The sequence below is a fragment of the Sceloporus undulatus genome, chromosome 3, assembly GCF_019175285.1.
Source record: "Sceloporus undulatus isolate JIND9_A2432 ecotype Alabama chromosome 3, SceUnd_v1.1, whole genome shotgun sequence".
In the NCBI taxonomy this organism is placed as follows: domain Eukaryota; kingdom Metazoa; phylum Chordata; class Lepidosauria; order Squamata; family Phrynosomatidae; genus Sceloporus; species Sceloporus undulatus.
The window spans coordinates 200415405-200431674 of record NC_056524.1 but is presented as its reverse complement, the minus strand read 5'-3'; the positions used below and the strand labels follow the sequence as shown (position 1 = coordinate 200431674).

At 38.7% G+C, this 16270-nt stretch overlaps 1 protein-coding gene across 2 annotated transcripts in view; it reads left to right on the top strand.

The window, feature by feature from the left end:
* The window catches only part of ATRNL1 (attractin like 1), a 693411-nt gene that overhangs the window by 95562 nt on the left and 581579 nt on the right, over positions 1–16270 (top strand). For both annotated transcript variants that reach the window (XM_042457618.1, XM_042457619.1), the window contains exons 5-6: positions 2327–2535; positions 13062–13236. In XM_042457618.1, coding sequence (XP_042313552.1) covers positions 2327–2535; positions 13062–13236 — 384 coding nt within the window. The remainder of the gene's footprint in view (positions 1–2326; positions 2536–13061; positions 13237–16270) is intronic.

Sequence of the window (16270 nt, the reverse complement as noted above, 5' to 3'; positions counted from 1 at the left end):
ATTTTTGTAGACCTTGCCCTTGGACGAATACACATTACTTGAGGTGGGGGGGGGGTCATTGAGATACTTACTAGCCTGGAGCAACTCTCTGGAGTGGGTCAGCAGCCTAGGATTGTGAAAAATAGGTATGCCCAGTAGGGAAGTAGGTAGTTAATATGCAAGACCAGTTCATATCTGCTTGCAAGAAACAGGGTCTGTCCTCCCTCAGGCAGGATGAAGTATATATGATGGAAATCCCTTTCAGGAAACTCCTTCCTTATCTGATCCTGTGCTCCAGTCACTTACCTTAGCCCCTCACCTAAATGCTTCCTTATGTTTTGCTATAGCAGCCTTAAGGTTTTTCAAATATGGACAAGTGTGTACATTCTTTTGTTTGTTTGTTTGTTTTGTGGCTGAGATTCGGATAGTTCCTGAATTAACAATTTAGGAGTGAAACAACAACAAATAACAGTTTATTTATTAAAAGCATTCTGTTGGCCCACTACTTGCAAAAAAAAGTTACATTCTGTTTCAGTTTCCAGTTCTCCCTGAACTCTAACATACTCTCCATAAACATCCAGCACTTCCTGCTCCTAACCTAATCTGTCAGTTAAATGGTCAAATGTTTTCTCCCATCACCACTCCATTTTAGAATATATTCTGAAGGCTGGGATAAGTTAATTCCATAAATTGGACAAGGCCCTCTAGTGCTTCTGTCCATCCCAGAATGGTTCTTCATTGTAAGCAGGGAGTGTAGAAAGTATAAGCAGAGTCAGGGAGTGTCTTCTTTTTTATTTTTTAGGCAACTCTAGGACTCTTTTTGGCTGAAGAGTAGGATAAAATGTTTCAGATAAATGCATTATATTACCCATGTCAGTTTCATTTTATAGAAGGAGGTTAGAATTAACACACATTAGTCTTAGCTGATGCTGTTTACCACGAGCTGTGTGTGTAACTATTTGGGAAGTCAGTTGTCTGTAGCATCTGCCAAGTTCCTAGGAGAACTTTTACTGAACCCATGCTTCTATTTATTTTTGGCATGCAAATGAGTGTGCTGAAAGTATCTCTGTCCATGGTAGACTCCTGAAGTTAATTAGTTTAGCAAGCTTGTTGTTGTGTTTTTGACCAGCATCTAACATGTATGTATGTATGTTGTGTGCTTTCAAGTAATTTCAATGTATGGCGACCATCAAGTGAAGGACATATGGCGTTTTCTCGGCATGATTTGTTTAGAGGAGTTTTACCATTGCTTTTGTCTGAGAGAATGTGACTTGCCCAAGATCAACCAATGAGTTTCATGGCCAAACAAGGATTAGAAGCATGTTCTCCAGAGTAATAGTCTAGTGCTCAGACTAGTTCAACACGATGGCACTTGGAAAATTGTTACCACTGAATCTCAATGGATTCAGAATATAGGCAGTACACTAGCATGGGTAATCATGTGCAAGTATGTAGCCAAAGGGTAGCATCAATCAAGGGCAGAGGCAGCAGAATTCTCATGTAAACCATGGTGTGTGCAAACTGAGATTAACGTACTATACTTATAGTGCTGCTATTCCACTTTTACTGCTCTGGCTGTCTCCTGTCACATTCTGGGATTTGCAGTTGAGGGAGGGGCATCCAGAATTCTCAGCCAGAGAGCTGTTATGCCTCACTGAACTACAAACCCCAGAATGCAACAGGAGGCAGACATAACTTTATGTACTGGTTATGCATCCATTTCTTTTGAAACCAAAGCAATCTGTGTTTAAAAGTCTAGATACCAATATTTTTAGCTTGTGGTTTTGATATCATGTCTCTTGCTTAATCACAGATGTCCACCTAATTCAGATATTATAGCAGTACAATAAGACACAATAGTAAAAACATAAAAAATAATTTGTGGACAATCCATTGATATTTTGCTTGTTACATTATAATGATTTCTGATTCTGGTTATGCTCTGTTTGATTTCTATGAGATAACACTAGGATACACAATTTTGAGGTTACCCTTTAAGAAAATATATTTCCCATCTGTTTTATGAAAAGAAAAAAAATAGGTAATTATAACAATACAACCAGCCCTCCTTTTTCATGGGGAATCTGTTCTGGATCTCCCAGCGAAAATGGACACTCACCGATATTCAAGCCCCATAGGCTTGAATGGGGTGTGTGCCTGCGAGCGATTGCAGGGTGCATGCTACAAGGCTGTGCCATTGAAACTAACAGAGGTCGCCCCTCCATGAATATTCAAGACTACAGATCTCAAGTCCTCGAGAACGGAGGGGTGACTTTATATAAACACTTGTTAATCTGTATGTCTTTACTGTTCTTCTTTTTCTTCCTTCTGATCTTGCTTACTGCAGAATTAATTCATGTCCCAATAACTGCTCAGGGCATGGGAAGTGTACAACAAGTAACTCAGTTCCAAGCCAAGTATATTGTGAATGTGACAAGTACTGGAAAGGAGAAGCCTGTGATATTCCTTACTGTAAAGCTAACTGTGGAAGTCCTGATCATGGCTACTGTGATTTGACTGGAGAGAAGCTGTGTGTGTGCAATGACAGCTGGCAAGGTGAGTTTACATTATTTTTCTTAAAAGATAAAAATGTATTATTTAAAGCTGGTTTCTATGCCAGAATTCTTGGGCTGGACAAGCAGCTATCTTTTCTTCCAGTTTGCAAACCTTTACTAAGAAGTGAAATGAGCATTTAGACTGTAGTGAGTGTTGACTTAATAATTTTATTTTTGTCTCACCTTTCTTGGTACCAAAGGCAGTTGCATGGTGGAAAAAGGTTGGACGGCCAGAAAAAGAAAGGAAACAGGTTTTATGGGTTATTCTGGCCAAAAGGCTGGCTCTGACAGAGTTAAAATAGAACAGAAATGGTCTTAATAGAGAGACATTTCAGTGTGGAATTGGAACAAGGTGGACAAAGGTCTGAGAAGATATGGATGGAACAAATTGACTCTATCTGTATATGTAGCTGTTGTGACCAGGGCACACAGATAAGTGAATAGATTGAAATAGCTCTTGGAAAGCAATTTGATACTGTTGGTGGGTTGTTGATGTTGTTTTTAATGAACTTAATGCTTAATTTTGTTTGCAAGTTTGCTTTAAAAAGAGCTATAACATACTACAGGTTGAATATCTAATCTCAAATGCTTGGGACCAGAAGTGTTTTGGATTTTGGATTTTTTAAAATAATATTTTTTAGCAGGGGGATTTTGGAATGTTTGCATGCAGATAATCTTGGAGCTGGGACCCAAATCTAAACATGAAATTCATTCATGTTTCATATGTATCTTATAAACATTGCCTGAAGGTAATTTTATAAACGTTTTTAATACTTTTGTTTGTGAAACAAAGTTTGTGAACACAGAAAGTATAGGTGTCACTTTCTCAACCACCCATGTGGATGATTTTGAAATATTTCTGAGTTCTGAATTCTGGATAAGGGAGACTCAACCTTTATTGTGTTGTATGTCAAGATTTTTTGGGAAAGGAGGGGAATATATACTGTTACCCCTCTGTTTTCACAGGGATCTGTTTCGAACCCCCCTGCCAATATTCAAACCCTGTTGGCTTGAATGGCAGCATGCATCCCATTTTGTCCCCCTCCATTTGCTGCCCGTGAATAGGCAAGGGACATGAACTCCAAGTCCGCGAAAACAGAGGTGCGACTGTAAATTTAATACTTATGCATTTTATTTCCTGCAACTAAAAATGATAGTATTTCAAAAAAGTAAAGTAGTACAGACCATTCTTTTCCCTCCTGTGCTGAAATACATTGTTAATTGTTGCCTTTAATGTCTTAGTTTAAGGTATAAGCATTTAGTAATATATTTAATAGTACGTTATGTCTTTCTGAGCAATTGTGACATCTGGTGGATATTTTGGAATGAACATCTAGGATAGTAGCCAGGTTTCTGAGAGAAAATAAGTCCTTTAAAAAGATAAAACGCCTGCTGTGATAGCTGAGCCTTCATTGCTGTTCTCTTCATTACAGATCATTGTATAGATAATCCCTAACTTCCAGTGTCTAGCGTGGAATTAAATTGTTACCTTATACATAAAAACACAAATTGAAAGAGTCTGATCTGGTAGGATACAAATTGTTGCTGCTCAGTCATATTGATATCACCATTAAAAGCTCCTCTAACAACAGAAAGTTACTGTGCATGCTGTTGTAAAGGATTTTGTTCCATCAGTGTTACAGTTTAAAATTGGCAAGTGTAATATTTTAAAATTCGTTCCATAGCCATATATAAAGCAGACTCATTTAAATTAATGGAACATAACTAAATCATAAACATAAATCATAAACCAGGTCCAAGTCATTTCACTCTAGTATGACTAATTTTGGATTTAAATCTGTGATGCAGGTATGATTCCAGAGTACCATGGTATAACTGCCGGCAGCCAGCTGTCCAAGACAGTATATCCAAGAGTGAAGGAAGTTTAGTGACCAGACTTTGTAGTTCCAAAATTACAGTTGCTGTTCATTTATATGCCGATGATACCCAGCTGTACCTTTCCACCCCTAATCTTTCACCACAGCTAGAACAGCAAGTGTCATCCTGTTTAACAGCTGTCTCCCACTGGATGTACCATCGGTGTCTGAAGCTCAATATGTCCAAGACCGAGCTTCTTGTTTTCCCTCCTAAGCCCCACCCTTCACTATTCCTTTTCTATTTCTGTCAATAACGTCTCTATCCAGCCGGTCCAGGAAGCCCGCAGTCTTGGTTTCATCTTTGACTCCTCTTTGTCATTTATCCCCCAGATCCAGACTACAGCCAAAGTTTGTAGATTTTTTCTCTATAATACATGTATTGCCAAAATCCGTTCATATCTCTCAGCTTCTACCACAAAAACACTGGTCCATGCCCTAGTGGTCTCACGACTAGACTACTGTAACCTCCTCTTGGCAGGGCTTCCTCTCTCTCACCTCCACCCATTAATTTCTGTTCAGCATTCAGCTGCACACATTATTTCACTCGCTCCCCGCTATGATCATGTCTCCCCTCTGTTGTCCTCCTTTAACTGGCTCCCTCTTCCTTTCCGCATCAGGTACAAACTTTTGCTGCTCACTTTTAAAGCCCTCCATGGGCTGGCCCCTCTTTATTTAACTGATCTTCTCTCTCCCTACATCCCTACTCGCACTCTCTGCTCTGGTAGCCAAAGTCTCCTCTCTCAACCCAGGATTTTCTCTGCCCCATCCCGGATCCGTCCCTTCTCTCTTGCTGTCCCTCATTCCTGGAACCTTCTTCCTCTGCATGCACGGCTCATCACTTCCCTAACCAGTTTTAAGGCTGAGCTGAAAACCATATTGTTTAGGGAAGCGTTCTCAGGGAATTTGTGATTGTCATCTGGCTGTCTGATAACGTTTGATGCGATTTGCTTTTTATCTGATGTTTTTTAATTTGTCTTTTCTTTCCTACATTGTAATTTTATCTATTCCTCTATCTAATTGTTATTACTTTTAGAGTGTACGCCTCGGGCAGGCTTTTATGTATTCCTTAATTTTACTGATTTTGTACAGTGCTGTGTATAATTACAGTGCTTTAGAAATAAAGTTTAATAATAATAATAATCATAATAATAATGCTGTATTGTATGATTATAATCAGGGAGCACTCATATCTGGAACATGTCAGTAACATACATAAGGAAAGATTGTGCATTTTTCCAGTAGTTTTGGTCTTCATATAATATTATGTTATTTAAAATGATCCTTCATATAAGGTAACACAGGGAATTACCAAATATAGTAAATATATTGTCTAAAAATGCATTAAAAGACTAGTTAAGAATATGTAATTCTTGACCTTTCTTCTGATTTTTAGCCCTCATCCATATTTGAATGGTATTTGTAAGCTGTATATTTTTATGCTTGTATTATTAAAAACATTTGACTGGGCTGCTATTGACTTAGATAAGTTACCTTGAAATGAGTGGGCATTAAGTTGGACTAATTCATGCTGGATACAATGTACCCAGATTAGGTTAATATTTTTATTTGTCCTTAAGGTTTGTTTGTTTGTTTGTTACCCTTTGTGTATTTTATCCTTGTGTACAATGGAAGCTTGGCCATGAAACCCACTGTGTGACCTTGGGCAAGTCACATGCTCTCAGCCTCACGGGGAGGCAATGGAAAACCTCCACTGAACAAATCTTGCCAAGAAAACCCTACAATAGGCTCACATTAGGGCCAGCATAAGTCAAAAATGGCTTGAAGGCACACAACAACAATGATAAAGGAAGTTGATTTGTGATTGAAAATTATACCAGTATATTATCTCTCCAAGAGAGATAATTAACTTTGGCCGAAAATCCAGGTCCGCTAAATTTAGAATTGTAGTTAATTCCCTTGTTTTTATCAGAGTGTCATGAAAGGTATGAGACATACCATTGCTCTATAAAATGCTGACATTTGATTGCATTATGCAAATTATTGCAAATAATAATGCATACTGCATTTAGGTCACTTTCTATAGTCCCTGTATTGCCATAGTAAAAAAGTACAGCTTTAAATAGTTCTCGAGATCCCAATTTGCTCTTTTTCTTCTGTCTGTGGAAATTAAGGAGCTGTCCAGAGTACTGGAGCACTAAAATTATCCATATTAAAAATGCATTACACACACACACACACACACATACACACACACACACCCCTGTGTCATCTATGACAAATTACAAGCCTTCTCAATTAATATTTGTGAGAATAGACTAACTGGGATATAAAATCCTTTTATTTTGGAATGCTTATATTCATATATTTTTGTTCACGCTCTTATAAAGCACCTATAGCTTTTGCATTTATTTGCCATTTTAAGACTGTACTATTTACAGTTCTTCTTTTGTATTGGTTGCTGTTATGGGCCATCAAGTTAACTCTAAACTTTTGGCAATCTTTCTCTACATAAACACAAACGTGCGCGCGCACACACACAGTTCTTTCCAACTGAGTGTAACACATCATTAATCTGATGAAGTGGATTCTAGCCAATAGAAGATTATTCCTTAATAAATTTGCCAGTATTGAAGATGTTCCAAGATGCTTTCTTTCAATCCTTTTTAAAAAGTTTTGCTCCCAATTTCCCACCTGTAAACGGAATAGTTCACATTCCTGGAACAGACTGTAGAATCTTCCATTTCTTCCTGCATTCTGTTTCCCTGCCAAATTGTTGGGAACCCTTGGAAATAGTGTAGGACAGTGATGGTGAACCTTTTAGAGTCCGAGTGCCCAAACTGCAACCCAAACCCCACTTATTTATTGCAAAGTGCCATGTCCCTCTGGCTTTGTAGTAACAAACTCTGGCAAACTCTGTGCTGGGGCTATGGCACATGTGCCCACAGAGAGGGCTCTGAGTGCCACCTCTGGCACACGTGCCATAGGTTCTCCATCACTGGTGTAGGACATGATGCAAACTGAAAGGAGAGGTGTCAGAAATGTCTTCCCTGTGTGTGACTGGAAAGAGTAATTTAGGATCAAAGCCAGTGTATCCTGAAAGGGATTAGACCTGAAATGTAGATAAGACGATTTCTGATTATGTAGCATTTTATCGTATTAATTAAAATGTTCATGGATACTTTGGCAATTAATGGAAGTGGGGATAAATGAATACAGGTTTTTGTTTAGTGTTAGTGCTTTTGTACATCCTCTTGAATTCACTAAGGTCAATTTACAAACGTTAGGTTTAAATAATATTGTTCTGGTTTCTGAATATATAATATGTGTGAGAGAGCAAAATATTATAATAGTGAAATGATAAAACTTGTTAAGAACTCAGCTAGAACACTGCTGAACTTTGAATCTAGGAATTTTTATATAGATATTATTTGATGTAAATAGATCCTGGAACATAAAGAAGTTCAAAATGTGTTGTTGCGTTACATGAGATAACAGCCATAATGTCAACAGTATAGTCTTACTGACTACATTCTCACTGTCTCTCCCTTTTTATTGAGCATGAAATAAAGAGCTGTGTAAAAATTATAGTACTGAACAGAAATACCATTTCTTGAAACCATGTTATAAAAATCTATTACCAGTATGGTAACAGCAAGCTGAGATTTATATTTGAATATTATTTCAGTTGTTGCAGAAAGATGAAATAAAAGATTTTTCAAAAAGTATTTCATTTTTTCTCAAAAAGCAGTTTATAGTTGGGGATCAACTCATTTAATCTTTCTCAAGAAACCTCCATAAGCAAGACACTAGAATCCTGAAGTAACCAAAGGCTAACCTGTAAAAGTCAGGTTGCCTGTGGCTTCCACTTCTCAGTTTTTATGTGCAGATGAAATTCAAGGAGAGCAGAACTGTTGTACATTTCTATTTTAGCTATAAGTGAACACGAGACTATATTTACATCAAAGTGCTCAAATTCTGACAGTAAGTGATATTTTAGGATATGAGGAAAAACATCACTCACATTTTCTCCTTCCTCTCTTTGTTCTAGCTTTTTTTTCATATTCCCTCTGAGTTATTGTTCCTATATTGGAACAGTAATAATTTCTCATGGAACCAAATGTGTTACAAAGAACATGTGTATAAATCACTTGGGAGAGCATCAGGGGAAAGATATAAATGCAATTTGCTTCTAGCAGCTTCATTTAATTATCTCTGACTAAATATGTCAGTTGATCTAGATTTTGAGATAGCTTCTAGGAAATTCTAAGTGTAAAAGTTTGGTGTGTGCAAAAACCTGTTTTATGCTTAAGATTAGCAACCACACTTAGGAGATTATCACATGAGCCTCCTGTCTCACCACAGTCATGTTATTTAAGGAAATGAAAACATATCACTTTGGGAGCATTCATTATCACACTTCTCTAGAATAGTGCGTAGGTGCTGTTTTTTGATCAATTGTCCTGTGTGCTCTCTTAATCACATCTTCCTTAGCCCCACCATCCTGCTGTATGCCCTACCTAGTGTGCCTTTCAGTTTTTTTAAAATTTTTATCTTCAGTACAATTGCAGAATTATGGTAGTGCAATTTAATAAAAAGAAATTTAAAAACATGAAATGAAATGGGGGGTGGGGACAGGAAAGTAGCTGCTTGGAAATAGCATGGGGAGAAGGGTGTGGAGAGAGGAGATGAATCATGCCCACTGACACCACATGACTGCCCAATCTCAGGCCTGTAGCAGAAGGCACGGAGCAGTGATATTGGGAGTGCATTGTTGGGTTTTCCTGTCAATGAAATGGGATGATCTATCAACACTTTAAAGGCAAAGCAGCAATGAGATAGAGAGATACACCATATTAGTATGGCCAAAGATGCTATTCGTCAGTTTTAATTTTGGTTTATAAGCTTTGGGCCAGAGCAGATAGTCAGGAAAAAGTGGCTTGATCCTGGGTTTCTGAAAGTGGGTCAAAACCCTTCTCCCAAGATGGGATGACCACCCATAGGCTGTCCACACCACCATACATGTGTACCGCCACCATGCATGTGTATCATTGAACGGACAAAATACCTGCAATTTCCAATTACCTCCCTTTGCCCTCGCAGATGCCTTTGCAATGGACGCCGTGATACATTGCTTGTACAATGCATTGGTGTGCTCAGTGATATGATCATGCATGCCCCCCATATGCCCCCCTGTTGGACTGGTTTGTGTATGTTGTAATTAGATCCATTGCATTATTGGTGACTGTATTTTTGCTTTGTCACAGTCCCATACTGTCACTGGGGTGATTATATTCCAGTTTGATGATGCACATTTCCCATCATGAGTCATATCTCAACTTCTTTTTGCTGTGGTTTTTTTTAGCTCTGGAGCATGGCATTGTTTTGGTTTCCCCTGCTTTCACCTCATGCATTGTTTAAACAGCCAGACTTCAAAGTCACTAGAAGCCACTTTATTTTTCCAGTGTGGAATAACCCCTTGTGTGATATTTTCCTTAGTGAAAAAAGAGGGACTTTCAACCTATACAGGTACTTGAATGCACAGCCCAGTGGATATTTTGCCATAAGCCTTCATCAGCATGCAATGCTGGTTGTGCAGTTTTGTTTGAATCCCAGTTAGGTTTTTTTTATCAACATGTGAACAATTTGGCATCATTAATATGAAAAAGAAGAGCGGCTTTTGGGAACACTGAAACTAACCTTTGCACATAAAGTGCACATTAAGGCCCACATGACCCACAACAAAATTCTGTGTTGTTTTGTTTTCATGGGTACCAGACACCAAAAGAGATACAAGCTACTCAGTAGTCTCCAGGGAAGAAAAGTAGTACAATTAAGCCTATTACATGTAGGAGGGCAATTAACTGCCTCACACAGATGTGTAGGCTTCAGGAAATACAAGAGCCGTTCTGTTCATGAATAACTTGCAAATATTGCTATTCAGAATATGGAATACTGTTATTCTGTCACAACCAGTAGGTTTATTGGCAGTAACAAATGTCAAACACTTGATGATATGGTGCAGCACTTAGTGAAATTATTAAAACATGGACAAAATGCAACATGAATACAGCAGCTGAAGAATATTTGGTAACCTGGATGCCAAATTACACATTCAGTCAGGCCAGAAACTTTGTTGAACCACTGAGATGCACATTGTATATTTGAGAATGCTGTGTGCCTGAACACTTGCCATTTTGACTTTATGGAATCCATCATATTAAGCTACAATACTACTGAAGCCAGCTCCACGGTGATGGGAAAATGATGAACATATTTGTAGTGAAACAAGCTGTCCAGGAATGGCTATCAGTTACAGATGAATAATTCTTCTACTGCACATTCACTGTCACTCTTTGCATAATAATTTTTTGCATTGCTTTTTGCACTCTGTATATTTTTATTTTTGTGTATTTCAGTGACACTTTCCTTTATAATTATGGGTAGATTGTGAACAAGTATAGTTTTTCATGTGCATTCTGTGATTCCACAATTGCTGTAATTGCTGTGTTGTATTAGAAGATGTCAGTGCTCCAGTAATATTTTCTTAAAATGCAATTGGATTACCAAATTTTAAATAAGTAGTCTTTCACTTTTTGTGAGCTTCAGGTTCACATAGATTCTGTGTATTGTTTACCACTTGGTGTCACTGTTCAGCACAAACCAAACCAAAATGAATACAAAAGCATATCTTTTCTGTATCTAATACCTGGATTTAAATATGTAAAAAAAAAAGTGCATAACATCCATACTTTGGCATTTCAGAAATCAACCTATATTTGAGAACAAAAGAATGCAGTTTGCATTTTAAGTACTGTTGCTATTGGATGTGTATGTGAACATACTTTTTGGGATTGGCTTTGTGTAGTCTGGCATTGTTTTCAGCCTAGTTAATCTTGGATAATATTTTCAAGAAATATTCTCATACTTGGAGTTGACTCTCGGATAGTATTGCCAGCTTTTCAAAATAATAATAAGGAATGCACACAAGGTTGACAATCAGAAAGCATTCCTAAAGTTTCTGTTCTGCCTAAAGACCAAATGAAAGTATGGATTCCAGTTAACTTAGCAACACGTATTCCTGTAAAATTAATGTATTGTCCACATTCATAAATTATATGAGGCACTCATTTATGTCTTTATGCACACATTAGAAATACAGGAATTTTCAACTTTTAATTTTTTTTTGGACATTTTGTTTAGCCTATATAACAAGAAAAGCTTTCCAACCCTCTATTAAGGGGCAACCATTAGGCCCTATCAGTTCTGTAAAGGGACAAATTTTCCAACCCTTAGATAAGAGACATTCCTTACAATAAGTGTCACCTGTCAAACGTCTGGTCAGATAGGGTCAGCTGGACATGTGCATATAGAACATTATCTTTACTGACACTGTCAACAATATAACTGATATGTACAGAATGACAATACTCAGACAGAACACTAGAATAAAAAAAGGTCACTATTGTTTATCTGCTGCATAAGTAAATCTAGAGCTTGGTTCTGAAATACATTGTGCTAAAAGCATAGGGATTTCTGCGAACACCAGCTTGACTTGTGTTAAACTGGGGCAGCTGCACTGTTGTTTCCACAGTAGTCACTTCCAAATTCAGGATTCCTTTGGTAAGTCAGTACTATAAGGGTATTATTCCCTAAATCTTAAAATTCTTCTACTACAATTTCTCACTGCCCTGAATCAACTCAAAATATATTGAGGGGGGGGGGGGATCAATATGGATGACAAGCTGCTAATTCCAAATAGGTATCTATCACAGTCTAGTGTTCTCCTTGAAAATGTAAAACATCAAGAAAAAGGAGAAAGAATTATGTTTCAGTTGTTTTGTATAAGTAACCACAATTCTCTTCTACTCCACAAATGTCTCATAGTTGCCACGGGGACAAATCTTATCTTTTTGCTGGTCAAGACAGAATAAGGGGGAATATTGTCTACTGTTGTGGTTCCTTTTACATAAGAACTGTTCCTTTTACATAAGACTTTATGGCGGCATCATGGCCTCTATGAAAGTGGAAGGAGACATCAGTATCTTGATGCTACTCCATTTTCTTCTGCCTGGAATTTTTGTGGAACTACAATTCCAGCTCAACCATTGACCTTTTTCCACTATCAGGTATGAAGGACATTCTAGTTTAGTTTCCATGATTTCAGGCAGAAGATGATGTTCTACCATCAATAAACTGTAATGGTCTTCTGTGGTTTCAAAGAAGAAGTATAAAGGAGAAGAGATGTAGGAGGGGGCTCTTCCATTGATGATGCTGTGGCTGGAACCACCATAGCCTGTGATTCCTTGTCCAATGACTCCTGTTTTGTGGGACCAGAACAGACTGGCTTGTGTATGAATGCATATATCTTGAGTACAGTTAAAATGAACAGTACATTCAGGGTGAGCTGTGCTGCTCAACAACTGTCCTGAAGTGAGTGAAAAGGTTTGTTCCCATTTGAAATAATAATAATTTTTTTTGCAATGCTTCTGGCCTCTGCTTCTCTCCTATGTAGTCTCTGTTGAGGCTGGCAAAGTCTGTGTCTTCCAGAGCACATGCAAGGATGGTGTTCTTCTGGCTTGGTTCCTGAAACCAATCTTCCAGAAATTACTGACCATCTTGAAAATTCAAATGATTAATACATTTGTACAGTCCAGGTATTACCCTCCTCCCAATTTTTTTTTCCAAACAGGTCCTGACTGTTCTCTGAATGTTCCTTCTATGGAGTCATACTGGATTCTGCCTAACGTGAAGCCATTTAGTCCATCTGTAAGCCGGGCTTCCCATAAGGCAGTTCTACATGGCAAGTTTATGTGGGTGATTGGTGGATATGCATTTAATTACAGTACTTTCCAAATGGTATTAAAGTAAGTTATTTTCACCCCTTTTCTTTTGCTTTCCCTTTCCTTTCCTAGTATTGTGTGGAAATATTGATATTGATAGCATTCTTTTGTCATGCACCTCTTTAAGCCTTACAGTTCAGTTCAGTGCAGAACGGAGAGAGAAATGTGAGCTGGGGAAAAGATCAAAAGTGAAACACTTCAAGGTTCAGTTTGGGAATCTGATGCTGGAGTTGGCAGTTTTTAAAGTAGTGTAGTTTGCCTGCTTGCTTCTAAGTATTCTCTGCTTGTACATGTGTGTGTAAATCCATATAACACTAAATTATGCAGCACAACCCCTGTATGTCTTACTGTTTGGGAGATCATATTGTAGTAGACACATTCTGGGCTTCACACTGACATGAGATAGACTAGGAGCTGGAGTGAAGATATTGTTCATTGGGAAAAAAAACTGCAATGAAAAAAACCCCGGTCCTTATCACATTACATTTTATACAAGGGATATTAAATTCTATTCACTCCGATCTATAGACACTGTCTGCAATAGTATTTGTGCTAAATTAAATTAAAAGCAGAGGGGTGTCATCAGAATGGGGCAAAAATCTAGGGTCACATTCAGACAAATAAGCAGCTTAGCTCCTAAATGCGGTGGGGGGGCATATTTGGTGATGTAAATGAAATAATGCACATTGTCCTCCAGAGAGTCCAGATGAAATCAGTACAGTATACTGTATTCAAAGTCCAGCTATCCGACTGTGAGTTTAAAGGCAGATATTTTCAGGATCCTAACCACTTGTACTTGTTCTTGTGATTAAGATACATATTTATTAGCAAAATATGCTTTGTAAATGAAAAATGTGGGGCTGGCCTATAGCGGATTATACAGAGTGCTTCTGGTGACACTGTAGAGGCAGATTGAAAATTGGGATTTCTTTTTAAATTGTGCAGCAAGACTTTAATATTGTCACTAGTGAAAATGGGGTGGGATCCTGTATGATTTCCACTTCAGGGAGCAAAATACCTTGGCCAAAATACCTCCCAGCCTGGAAAAAAGGTAATATATTAAAGAAACAAACAAATCAATAAAGCTGGCTGACACTGAGAAAGCATCTTTAAAGCAACAGATTATTTAATCAATTGTCCATAGTGTATCCTTTTGCCAAAGTGTGTGTGCAGAAAGTTGCATCATCAGTCTACAAATCCCAGGATTCTATAGGACAGGGTCATGACAATTGAAGTAGTGTCAAACTACATTATTTCTGCAGTGTGGTTTTGGTTATTTACACCTGGATTTTCAGGTTCAGAATTGAATCCAGAAGTACAGCAAAACTGCATCTCAGGAAGATTGTCACCCTCTTCTGTACAAGTTGAATCCCTATTCTCAGACCTGCATTTCAGTTGACCGGTTGCTTACTTGGATTAAAATTCACTTACGCTCATCTGATTCATTACTGACACAAGTAATTATTCACATCATTACAGACATATTGGTGGCACTGAACCAATTGTTCTGTGTCAGTGGTTTAATGCAAATACAGAATAAAATGGGTGACACGACAGACCCACTGAGGGGCAACATGAGCCATAGAGAGAGAGTATCAAATATGAATTCCTCCATATTCTAAACTCTTCCCTTCAGGAAGGACCAAAACCAGTGGAAAATAGTGCCTCCTGTTCCGTTTGAGATGTGGCCCAAAACAATAGTTTGGTTATAGTACTGACCACTACTGAAAAGAATGGCAGAACTTATAGAATACACTGCCTCTATCCAATTCTTGGTATACATAGCTGAACAGCAATCTGTGTCCCATAACAAGGCCTGGAGCCAGATCTAAACAGATCTCAATAATCCATCTCCTGCATGATCCCTTGCAGGTGAGGAGCGACTACATGTTCCAGAACTCCAGTATAGTAGGATTGGGCTGTCCAAACAACGGTTCCACAACAACTTATTAGTCATAATGGAACATTTCTTAATTGCAAAGAGGCATTTACTCCCTTTACCCAATCTGATAGTTTCTTCTGGTCAGGAGAATCAACAGTCCAGTACATATGTGTTTGATGTCTGTTCTCCAAGTATCTCTCTGTCTCTTTACATTGAGAGGTATCTACTATTGTAAGAGAAGCAAGACTGAATGTTAATATGCCAGAACTGCATCAATAAGTGTCCACATGATAACAGATCTGAGCTTTCCCCCCTGCAATCTCATACAAATTGGGCATTCAATGATCTATGACCTCTTCATCTATACCAAAGTATAAAAAGCTCATGACTGCTTTTACCATTGAGATGTAAATTGTTTATTATATTTACAAGGACATGAATTAGGATACTATACTGTATGTAAACTGCTGAGAGATGTTATTTTAAGCAGTACTAAATTTATTAAAACAGTATAGTGTAGTAAATTAACTCAATTAAAAAGTAATTGCAAGTACTGTTAATAAAAATACAGTACACCCTCCATATCTGTGGACTTGCCATCCTCGGATTCCAGCATCCATGGATGGCAAGCCTGGAGGGGCAGGAGAGGAGGGGGAGGAAGGAAGGAAGAGTAGGAAGAGGTGATGGGGATGGGGAAGAGGAAGAGGAGGAGGCTGCCTGGGGGACATTGAACTGGAGAAAGGGCTCCTCCCTGGCTGCCCAAAGTCTACCTAGCCCTCCTCCTCCTCCTTCTGTGGTCCAGCAGCCATGACAAGGCCTGGAGGGGCAGGAAATGGAGCAGCGGAGCCTCAGTGGGACCAGAGCCAAAAGGGACTGTGAGGTCATCTGGTCACCCCAGAACCTCTCCCGGGAAGTGGCATTTGGCACTGGTACCCTCAGACTTTGCTTGCTCCCTTGTCCTTAGCCCCAAGGGATGCCCAAGGCTCATGGTTCCTGCTGCCCCCATCAGGCCTGGATGAGCCCCTCCAACTCAGTCTCCCCCCCCCATGGTGTGTGACCAATAGGGCCCAGCTGGGGATCCACCACTCCATTTCCTGCCCCTCCAGGCCGTGCCATGGTCACCGGACCACAGAAGAAGTACAAGGAGTTGGAGGAGGAAGAGGAGAGGAAGGTGAG